Here is a 12,270-nt window from a genome sequence, read left to right on the forward strand (position 1 = left end):
CGTGTCTATTAACAATGGGGTAGGGCAGGTCTTCCTAAATCTGTCCTGGGGACCCCACAGCCAGTCAGGTTTTCAGGATATCCACAATGAATATGCGAGAGATAAATGTGAACATCATGGAGACTCAGTGTATGCAAATTTATCTCATGCATATGAATTTTGGGTTTCCTGAAAACCCGACTGGCTATGGGGTCCCCAGGACAGGTTTGGGAAGCCCTGAGTTAGGAGGACTAAAGCCTCACTCCTGTCAAATTTCTAAGCTGCTATAAAACGCTTAGGTATTTGGAGATATTTGATCTGTTGCACTTTTGTTTTCTCAGGCTGCAAAAAAAACCCCCAAAAATGCTGTTCAGATTGGCTCAGGGGATATTTGGCTCTCCCCCAGGGAGATTCTGTCCCTCTGCATCATTTCTTGCATCCTATAGAACAGAATAGACCAGATATTTGTACCTACACGCAGGCGTAGATTTGTGCGCGCAACCCGGAGCGCACAAATCTACGCCTGATTTGATAACATGCACGCGCAGCTTTCCCCGTTCCCTCCGAGGCCGCTCCGAAATTGGAGCGGCCTCGGAGGGAACTTTCCTTCCGTCCCCCTCCACCTTCCCCTCCCTTCCCCTATCTAACCCACCCCCCAGCCCTACCTAAATCCCCCCCACCTTTATTTTTTTTTATTTACTCCTGCCTCTGGGCAGGCATAGGTTGCGCGCGCCGGCCGAGTGCCGACACGCGATCTCCGGGCCCAGCGGCAGTGGAGAGGCCTCTGGCCATGCCCACGCCCTGCCCCCGGACCGTCCCACCCCCACCCTGCTCATTCTTTTCAAGCGCTGGGACTTACACGCGTCCCGGGGCTTGCGCGTTTCGCCGGGCCTATGCAAAATAGGCTCGGCGCGTGCAGGAGCGGGTTTTCGGCGTTTCACACATAATATACGTGGGTAACCCTTTTAAAATCCGCCCCAATGCCTGGAACATTAATGACACGTTGACGAGCCGTATAACAGAAATACACTCTTGGCTTTCCCAGAAATGAGTTGAAAATGCTTTTCCTTTGAGCTTAAATGTATTTGTGTAAACAGCTGAATGGAATGCATTTCAGACATCACTCGAGGAAAGGTTTGAGGAACTGCACCCAATATCTTCTGCTGTTGCCATAAAATGTTATAGAGCACAAATAAGCTTTATTAGCACAACATAAAGGGAAAGCGATACTTCATGTCAAAACTACAACGGGGTTACTCAAACTTGCATCTATATATATCATTAAGGTACAGCAGCAGGGGATGATCTCCTCACAAGTTTTCTCTTGCTAGTCACAAATTCTTTGCATGGATTTCTTTTATAGGATTAGCAAATGGCTATATGTTAGCGAGAAGCTAAGTTGGTCCCAGTTTTGCCCCTTGTAGTCTTGATTTTCCTAAAACAAATTGGAGCTACAAGTTCATAGATGCTATTGGGCAAAAGCAGGACTGGCTCAGCCCCTCCCTGATGACCTGAAGCCAGCTGGCAGCTCTGTTATCAGCACATTATCACACACAGTAGTGACAAAGTTCTTCATCTAGTAGTCGTAGCAGGATTCTGGAGTCAGGGCTGCCTTCATGACCTTGGTCTGCCCTCCATACTTGTACCGGATGTCGCTGGTGTAGCATTTGTTCCTGTTGTAGGTGTAGCACGTATTGTCGATGTCACTACAGCTGTTGCTCTGAGATGCCATCACTATTTGGCCACCCAGCTCAATTTCATCCGGGTCACACTTCTTGCAGCTAGAAGACACGGGTACACATGTGTTAACCATAGCCACCGAAAGCAGGCCAAGGCAAGGGAAAAAGAGTTCCTCCCTGGCTGGGACACCAAAGTGTCCATCCAGAACAATAAATGATTGTAGGCAGTGAGGGACTATACCCTCAGGAGCCCTTAGGCATGCCGACAGCTAGCCACAACCTCCAGGTGGAGAGGGGAGTTTCCCCTTCCAAGGTTGCAGCAAGTCCGGAGGGGTCTCTCTGTGACAATGTGGCCATGCTGCTGGAGCTTATTTATGTCAATCCAAAAATCCACAACTGAGGGTAACACGCCCAAAATCACAACAACCAACCCACATCAAATGTTGTTTTTCTTTATTTCTTTTTTTTTTCTTCTTCTTTATATCTCTTAAAGCATTGAAAAATTCCCAAAAAAACGGGTAATCAATTCATTGAGTCTCATTACAACCAAGACGCAACTGTGAATTGAGGTCTCAGCGTCCGAATCAAGCTAAGTACTTTTTGGTTGGTTAATGAAAACATAAGAAGCATATTCAGCCTTTGATTATTTTGCTGGCGAACTGTTTCCATTTTTGACAAGGATTGACATTTTACAAAAATTACAAAAAGAAAAAATAATAAAAAATAAAAAAAACTGTTTTTTGCGATAAATAATAAATTAGGTGTGGAGGGACGGTGGTTTGTTCATGATTAAAAATAATAACGAGGATTACCTGGATGATTCCTTGGTAAGTTTATGAAACAACCACTTCCCTCCTAATTACATTTTTTGTGAAACATTTTTTGTGAAAAGGGATTATTTATTTATTTATTTAAAATATTTATATACCGTTTTACCAATACAAGATTGACCAAAGCGGTTTACAATAGCAGTAACATAAAAATTCAAATAAAATAAAAAATAATAAAACAAAGTTGGAATAAAAATACAATCAACTTCATGATCAATATAAATTTATTTTTTTTTTTAATTATAACAAAAGAGGATTTAAGTAATTAACTATTATTTTAAATAAAAAGTATAGAAAGAAAAGGAAAGATTACATAATCATAACTGTCAAGATAGTAGATCTCCTGATATTTGCCTGCCCATACATGTAGATAGGCTAATGGTTGTAATGAGAATCAATGACTTGATTACCCATTTTTTTGGGAATTTTTCAGTGTTTTAAGAGATATAAAGGAGCTTATTTATGGGCAGAACAGCTGCTCATAGGCACTTGCCTGCTTTACCTACTGAAAATTCACCCTGATGGTAGAAGCCCGTTCCCAGCACTACACTGTTTATTCACTCTTGCTGCTCAGGCTACAAGCTGTTCGCCAGCCCCAACTAGCCTAGAGCAGCCATCAGTCATGACAATTTAGACTTGTGCTTTCTCTCCACCACACAGCATCGCCAGCATTGAGAATCTGTACCCAGGCCAGAATAAGAATCTGTATTTCCTCTTCTTAACAATGAGCAGAGGAGAAAGGATTCGCTGCCTGCATGATCAAAGGCTGGCAAACCCTCCTTTTCCAGCAACTAGAGGCCCTGGGAAATGGGGGGGCATTCCTACAACGGAATGGCAGATTACCACTGTACCAGCAACGAGAATGGAGGGTCAGAAAACAGAAAGAGACCCCCTCCACCCCATGCCCTTTTTTATCAGCTTCAAACCCTTCTCCTCTCTCCGTCCTGCTGCACCGTGGCATCAAACTTACTGAGGGTCCCAAAACTCCCTGCTTACACGCTGCAACCATTCTGGCAATGTGCACAGTCCTGCTCTCACAGGCCTAAAGAGTAAGAGCTATAAGAAGGGACTGTCCTACACCGTTCAGCTATTTGTGTGCCAGTTCCACCACTAAAAGGGGAAAACAGACCTCAGTGCTTCAAGATGAATCAATCAGCTTGGCTCCTGGAGGTGCCTGTCTGATACTGGCTCTCATTTCTATACAGAACAGGGCAGAGAAGACATTCACAGTGCCCCCAAACCCTCATCCACACCCAAGTCAACGTCATTATGGTACCGCACATAAGAAAGAGACAAAACTTACAGTTCTGAGAGTCGGTAGACAAACTTTGTCCTCAGGGGGGAAGTTGGGTCCGAAATGTTTTCTCTGCTTTTCAAAGGAACCCTGAAGCAAATGAAAAAGACTTTTTTTTTTCCCCCCCATTTCATTCCCCAGCCAAATTAGTAAGACAAGATCATTCACGTGTGAATTAAAGTAAAATCAAGCCGTTCATGGTTTCATTTTGCTATGTATTTAATGCTGAAGAAAATACCGGGGTTCAAGATCTGTGAACACTACTCTATTTTATCCAATCCCAGCACATTGGCTCTAAGGAAATCCCAAGGCCCTAATCTAATGATCCTCCCCAGACTCTGCACCGACCCATGCACAGCTGAAGAGCCAGCTCAGGGAAGCAGACAGTTCAAAGGGGGGACTGAGGGCCACCCCCCGCTGTGCGGGAAACCTTGTGTTCAGTTCCTGGATCGTGGGCCTGCACCATCTCCTCCTCCTCAGAATGACTGGCTGGGGAGCTTAGAAGGGGCAATCCTCTTTCAGAACCGCTCAAGTACCAATTTCGGCAACAATTGTTCTAACTACCCCCCCCCCCCCCGGCTCTGACAGACAAAATGCAGGTATCGCAGCCAAGCCAGAGACAAAGTCCTTCAGGCAAGCTATTTCAAAAATCAATCTCTGCGCGCACTTTCACACCCCAACCTAACCCCGCCCCTTTGTCATGTGGCTAAACATGTGAGTGCCGAGAAACAATGCATGCATTTTTACCCTCATATGCAATAATCAGTGTTCACCCTTGCAGAAATCTTTAATTATTGTCCCCCTAAACGACCGCGCCAGCCTCTCCGGAGCACTCTTCAAACATACAGGCCGATACAGTACATTTGCACTGCATTTGGACATGCGTTTTGGACACACTAGCTTTACCCCTTATTCAGTAAGGGGTAATAGCGCGTACTAATAGCGCCCGCAACATGCAAATGCATGTTGATGGCCCTATTAGTCATTCCCGCGCGATACAGAAAGTAAAATGTGCAGCCAAGCTACACATTTTACTTTCAGAAAGTAGCGCCTACCCAAAGGTAGGCGCTAATTTCTGCCGGCACCAGGAAAGTGTACAGAAAAGGAGTAAAAACTGCTTTTCTGTGCACCCTCTGACTTAATATCATGGCGAAAGTTAAAAAAAGTTTTTAAAAAAAATTTTGAAATCGGCCCGTGGGTTGAAAACCGGATGCTCAATTTTGCCGGCGTCCGGTTTCCGAACCCGTGGCTGTCAGCGGGCTCGAGAACCAACGCCGGCAAAACTGAGCGTCAGCTGTCAAACCCATTGACGGCCGCCGCTCCTGTCCAAAAAGAGGCGCTAGGGGTGCGCTAGTGTCCCTAGCGCCTCTTTTTACCACCAGCCCTAATTTTAATATTTTAGTTTACTGAATCGCATGCACAGGGCACTGGCCTGTGCGTGTGCCAGGAGAACGGGCGCTCGCCCACTCGCCCGCGAGCTTTACTGTATCGGCCTTCTAGAAAGTGGGAGCTGCCCTTTGCACTTACATGATTCGGATATTTCTCTCCACCACCTCTTCGCCGGGTTTGTCTTTCGAAGGGACTAATCGGGAGGTAACTGTGACACACTTACATTTGTTATTGACCAGCACATGCTCATAGCTGCTACCCTGACCTGAAAGAGAAATATTCACAGACAACATATTATAAAATAAGAACAAGTAGAAGATGTAATCTGTTGCAACTGTGCTAGTGTTTTACTTATTCTTTCATAGGCATGTCAGTTGATACAGAATAGATGTGAATGAATAATAGCTTCTCTTCTTCTGCCCTGTAAGTGCTCTGTTTTATCCTCCTTCACTGCAAATTCTGTAGAAAAGGAAGAAAATGAGGCATTAGTGTTTTCTGGCACACAGGATAGTGCCAGCAATAGCTCTGAAGTCCAGAGCTTCCCAAACCTGTCCTGGAGATCTGGTCAGGTTTTCAGGATATCCACAATGAATATGCATGAAATAAATTTGCATACACAGAGCTTCCAGTGCATGCAAATGTATCTCATGCATATTCATTGTGGATATCCTCAAAACCCAACTGGTTGCGGGGATCCCCAGGACAGGTTTAGAAAGCTCTGCTGTCGTCACTGATGCACCTGCATGGTGTGCACTATCATGTGTACCTGAAAACAATGGTGAAATCCTTCTTCCACCTGCTAATCTTAGGGTGAGCAAAACTCAAACGTTTCCAGGTATGGAGATCTTACTTATGAGTTTGGACAGCTAATGAACTGGATGAGTTTGTTAATTGTTGAAGGTACAGCTGGATATTATGATATTGTGAGTTTGTATCTGTTCTCTGTTTACCCTAAGCAATGGATCCAATTGCTTGGATTTGGACTCCCAAAGGGATCTTTGCTGTGGTACCATGTTGACCCTATACTCAGCAGAGTCACTGATTGCCAGCATAGATTAGTTTAGTCTGGCAATTCAGCAGGTCAAAATAAGCTTCTGGTCATATTCTAGCTTCTGTAGAGCAGGTAACTTGCTGCAAGGGGTTTTATTCTCCTCTTGGGCTGACGTGGGCAAATACTCCTGTGGCCTGATCCTTGATAGTGATGTAGAGCAGTGGGGAGTTTTCTGTGCCTGTAAAGTAGCCTCAAATCAGTCAATCCCACTGGATCATGTCAGTGTTTAAGTGCGCAAGAAGACAGCCATTGGGACCCTGACACATCTGCCTGCATTAGGCTGCTAGCGAATGGGACCCCTATTTCCTGACCTTTGTGCAAGAGAGGTTTGACAATTACAATGCAGTTGCACTTTCTCTTTGAAGATCTTTGTGCCAGTGGAGAGATTTCATACTCGTCTAGTGAAAGCTCCTTGTGCAGCCCTGGTTCTGCATTTTACAGGAATCAGGTGCTTGATATCCGCATTCACTGCCAGGGCAGCCAGAAACACACACGTGGCCCAGAAAAGTGCTACCGTGTGACATGAAGCCCTAGGGCCAGCCAAGAGTATTTTAACTTGCACACAGTTATGGAACTCGTAGAATAAATGTGACAGGACTTTAGCAAAAATATAAAATAAATATAATACAGAAAAATGGTACATAAAATAATCGAAAATAGCATGTAATTATTTATTTGCCTATATTTATACATTAGATAATACACATGATACAACCAAGTTGAATTTTAACAATTACAGAGCTGGAAACTAGCACCTGAAATACAAGAAATATCCAGAAGGTGTCGCTGTTGCTACACACACACACACACACACACACACACACACACACATATGCCTAAACTGTCCGTCCCTGTGTGACTGCCAAAAAACCCCTATCCATTATACAATTCTCTAAAAGATAATCAGTCTGTGAAATTTTAGATTTGTGTGACTGAAGTGTTTTTTGATTACAGAAATTCCTTGTTGCAAAAATATCACACTTAACTAAGCTCCACCCAGAACTAAAGAAGCCTGTTTTCTGGGACACACACATGGGCCATGCTCACATTCTGGCCCGTGCATATTTACGGATATGGAAAATACCCCCCCCCCCATCGGAGTGCTCATGTACCCCTAACATATCCTGAAAATTTAGTGTGGATAGGCACCAAATATGAATGTTTTCAGGGGGATAGAGACACACTCACACACATACACACACAAAACACAGCAGTCTCATAAGCCTTCTTTCTCTTTGACAAGTAGGCTAAAAATCAATTCAGTTTCATGTGCCTAGCTTGAATTGAAAGATTATTTGGGGGGGGGGGTTTGTACACATTAATGGATTGTACAAGTGTGCACAGATGGCTGAGTCCACTATTCCTACTTCTGCTACTTATCATTTCCATGTGACCAAATGCTTTTTAATATATTCATACTCATAATGTTCCACCTGTTCCAAATGTACGCTCATGGCGGATTCCAATAAATAATTCAAATACAATTGATAACATGAATAAATTAAAATGAATGCTGTTACACGCATGATAAAAGTTCCTGCTCTGTCCAGACACACACAGAGAATAAACCAGAGGCTATGGGAGATTGATTTATTCCTTATAGAAAAGTGGTTAAAATCAACAAGACTAACATTAGGGAGAGAAAGAGTTTAAATATCAGCCTAAAAAGAAGAGTTTTAAGTAGGGCTGAAATCTGGCCAGAAAGGAGGCTCCAGGCAGACCCTGCAGAAAGGTGGAAAGCAGAGTCAGGATTTGATGGTGGAGGAGAAGGGCACAGGGAAATTTGCCCTATGAACAGTTTATGAGGAGGGCCATAGGGAAAGATAGGGGAGGAGAGGCGATGAGGAGCCGCAGAGGGAATGCACCAATAGGTGAGCAAGAGAAGCTTGAAGTGTACGCGGAAGCAGATGGGGAGCCAGAGTAGCGACATGAGAAGAGGGGTTACACGGTCGTAATGATATCGAAGGAAGAAAAGTCATGCAGCTGAATTATGAGTGGATTGTCCCATGAATAGATGATCCAGTGGGAGACCTGTGTGGAGCAGGTTGCAGCCGTCTAAGCGGGAGGTGATAAGAGAACAGATAAGGGGATAGGTAGCAAGCTTAGAAAGAAAGGGATGCAAAAAAGCTCTGCCACATTATTCAGTAACATTGGCTGCCTGACACAATTAAATTATGCCTTAAAGTCAAACTCTCACATAGTAGCAGAGTAAATGAGAGCAGACAGATACCAAAAAGCTCCATCCAATCTGCCCAGCAATGGGTTTAGGGTTGTTATCTGTGCTATTTATAACTGTCTTGTTGTTCAGAATTTGAACCTATATTTCTATCCTATAAATAGAGGTCTCTGATAACAGCATATTCTAACTTATGTTTGTAAGTTTTTATATCCCGAGTATAGTTTTGTCTGTCTTAATGTCAGTCATAATTTTAAAAAAAAAGAAAGTAACAGGTGGTGGCCGGCAGAAGCCTCTGCCTTCCATTCCAGCTGCAGTGGGGAACAGGAAGCAATTAGCCTGGTTGAAAAAGGTTCCAGGTCAGCAACCTAGCTTGACCTGGCCAAACAATCAGCACTGCTTCCTGTACTGCCAGCATTTTTTTTAATGCTTCTGTTTTTGACAATGGTCGTAACATAATCGTGCTCCCGATGTGGGTCAAATGGCAGGCCATTAACACTGTGCTCACCCACCCCAAACCCCATCTTGTACAGGTTCTTAGACCCAGCCAAGAAAAGACAGCCCTCAGCTCATGAGCCACACCCTGCGCTTGAATCTTAGTCAAACGTCTTCTGTTTGCATACTGATAAACCACAGATTCATCATTAGAGAAATACCCGGAGTGACTATTCCCAAGAAAAGTGTGGCCTTACAGTTATAAGTACTGCTTTGACAGACCTTCTGCTGTGTGCTTTCTACGGGTTTCCGGTTCACGGGACTTTGCTGTGGGGAGTTTATTTTTCCTTACAGGTGTATTTGCAAAGCATCTCTCCCTTGGCCAGCTTGAAGCAAGCGGTACATTGCAGCTGAACGGTTCACAGCATCTCAGAGCAGGGCGCCATAGCGCTGCTCCTTCAGGGCCGTGGACAGCCCTGACTTTTCAGGAAACCTACAACAGATGCTGACGAGGCAGACCTGCATGCACTGAATCTCAGACCCAGGTCAGTTTGCATATGTTTGCTTACCAGACCCATTTGTGCTTCTCCACAGCCAGAGAGATATGGTTCATGTGGCCATCTAACTTAGGACAGAGGGGACTCAGCCTGTAACTTAGGACAGAGGGGACTCAGCCTGTGACCCTCAGGGCCCTCCAAGGTCACCCTTTCACAGCACACAATGCATACAACAACAGAGCAGCACAAAGAAAGCTGATTCTTAAACATTAAGGATAAAAAGAAATTAACATTCAAATGTAACTTATGAAGTGCTTCAGTAAATCCCACACTTTGAGTGTTCCTGGTATAAGAAATTTATGGAGGAGAAACCTAGTGGTTAGAGCAATGGGCTACACACTAGAGAAGCCAAATACCACTTCACCCACGAATGTGCCATGTGACCTTGAAGTCACGCCGTCCTCCATTGCCATAGGTACCAACTTACATCGTGAGCCCTCGTAACCACAAGGGATTGAGAATCCCACAGCCATTAGGAAGAGGTGATGCCTTCCCGTTCCGAGGGTCGCTCAGCTCCAATTTATTTTCCTTTATCTCATGATCAGAGAAGAGTGCTGTTGAGTTTTTTTCCTGACCCACCCAATGGAAAGGGGGAGCTTTGGGCATTGTTTTTATAGCGAGAGGGACTTCACCGCCCCAGGTCCTCACTCTGCCATGGTCTACGCACCTTCTTCCATGAAGATTTCCCCACAGGTACAATATGAGAGATATCCCGCTGACTGAGCACACTCTTACTTCCCAACTATGCTCCATTGCATCAGTAGAATGATGAGGCTCGTACTGTTCGATTTTACACAGCCGGCGTTCCTCAGTGAGGCAGGCTGAGAGTTACTTCTGTGTCTCAGACACATTCATATATTAACTTCTTTCTAACCCATATCATCTAACTATGAGCTCTTTTTGATTCTAGGTTGTTTTCTCTCTTTTTTTTTTATGCTTCCGATATGAAAGATCACAATAATCAGGGACAAGAAACTTAATCAGAAAATCAAAGTAATAATAGGCGAAACGTGTGCCACGTCGGTGCTTTTCAGCACTCCTTTTGACTCAGTTCACCTTAAATGTCTCATATCGCAAGATTTTCTTGTTTTCTGATCAATGTTTTTAAAAAAAATGCTAAAAATGAATAAATAGGCACAACTTTTTTTTTTAACAACTTGTTTAGTACTCATGCTTGTGATGCATTTTCAAGTCTCCCCTTACCTGTCACCAGCGCAGCCCCCAAGAACACCAGCACCGCTGCCCAGAACAGTGCCCTGACCCGGCCATGCTCCATCTTGCCTCACTTCCTCCTTCTTTTGAAGAATTTGATGCAAAAGCTGTGCCTGCCGCTATAAGAGGGGAGGAAATGGCAAAGGCTCTTGTTTCCTAAAATAACAACCCTAGAATTAAAAAAAAAAAAAGAGGAGGTGATGATGGTGGGGGGAGTCCCTGCCAGGTGTGGTCACAGTTTATACTGAAACCAGATGTCGCACGACAAAATCTGGGCATTAACATCTTCCTGCAGCCTTCATTAAAAACATATTGTGCTGTGGCCTGTGTCTATGCCTTGCCTGCCTTTGATTGATGATCCTTCATACTGCATGAGGATCTTTTCCACCAGAATACATAGAAATAAAGGTCAAAAACAAGTTGCAGGTGATGATGTTTTACTAGAGTAAAAAATTGGTGAGCGTCTTTTGAGAGCTATTGGTCCTTTCGTCGGAAGCGGCGTAAGAAAAATCCTTTCCTGGACCGGCACACTTGGGGATGCAAAGTACCTCACGTGGATACCAAAACTACTTTTCACATTTTAGCAGTTGGAAAAACATTCTTGTTTTAGGGGCAAAATCTTGGGGGAAGAATTTATTGGACGATTGCAACAATTGATTACACCTTTATATTTCATTTTATGTTCAGTCTTAACAGGCTGCTCTTTCGAATAAGCAACATGCAATAAATCAGCGTAAGCATGAAAGAAAGCTAAAAAAAAATAATAATAATAATAATAATAATAAAGTAAGCCATGAATACATTTTGTCTTCTCAGAAATATATGTAACTATTAAGCATAATAGGTCTCTGAGAACAGCATATTCTAAGTAAGCCATCGATCGAAACATTGTTTATGTTTGTAAGTTTTTATATCCCGAGTATAGTTTTGTCTGTCTTAATGTCAGGGATAATTACAAAAAAAAAAAAAAAGTAACATGTGGTGGCCGGCAGAAGCCTCTGCCTTCCATTCCAGCGGAAGTGGGGAACAGGAAGCAATTAGCCTGGTTGAAACAAATTCCAGGTCAGCAACCTAGCTTGACCTGGCCAAACAATCGGCACTGCTTTCCTGTACTGCCAGCAAATATATTTTTTTTAATGCTTCTTTTTTAGCAATGGTCGTAACATAATCGTGCCCCCAATGTGAGTCAAATGGCAGGCCATTAACACTATGCTCACCCACCCCAAACCCCATCTTGTACAAGTTCTTAGACCCAGCCAAGAAAAGACAGCCCTCAGCTCATGAGCCACACCCTGAGCTTGGATCTTATGGTTATTCACCACTAGTGTGTGTATACCGCTCATCATCTCCACTTCCTATTGCCTATTAAGCATATACATACATGCGGGGACAAGCTGATGGCAAATGACACATCAGCTACTTCACATCAATGAGGCTTCAGGCCTCCTGGGCAGTTAACGCTGCAGTACTCCAAATGCACGTCTTTTTCATTAAAGAGGATTTTTTCAGGCAGGCAGCACAGAAGAGCTGCTTTTGAGTCATTGCCAGAGTCTGGATGACACGGCCCAGCAGCGTTTGGTCTGCTGGTCTGTATATAACCAACTGAAAACTCGCACTAGCCCAAGCATGAAAACCAAAAAATATGCACAAGAACAAGAAATGCAAAAA

At 43.8% G+C, this 12,270-nt stretch overlaps 1 protein-coding gene across 1 annotated transcript; it reads right to left on the reverse strand.

The window, feature by feature from the left end:
• Positions 1-1,145: 1,145 nt before the first annotated feature.
• LOC115090008 (immunoglobulin J chain-like) lies at positions 1,146-10,729 on the reverse strand. The gene is made up of 4 exons (XM_029598555.1): positions 10,594-10,729; positions 5,310-5,436; positions 3,792-3,872; positions 1,146-1,760 (listed from the first exon to the last, which is right to left on the reverse strand). The coding sequence occupies exons 1-4, from the start codon at positions 10,664-10,666 to the stop codon at positions 1,556-1,558; spliced, it is 486 nt and encodes a 161-aa protein (XP_029454415.1). The 5' UTR covers positions 10,667-10,729; the 3' UTR covers positions 1,146-1,555.
• Between the last annotated feature and the right edge of the window lie 1,541 nt (positions 10,730-12,270).

Source organism: Rhinatrema bivittatum, chromosome 1, assembly GCF_901001135.1.
Source record: "Rhinatrema bivittatum chromosome 1, aRhiBiv1.1, whole genome shotgun sequence".
Classification (NCBI taxonomy): Eukaryota; Metazoa; Chordata; class Amphibia; order Gymnophiona; family Rhinatrematidae; genus Rhinatrema; species Rhinatrema bivittatum.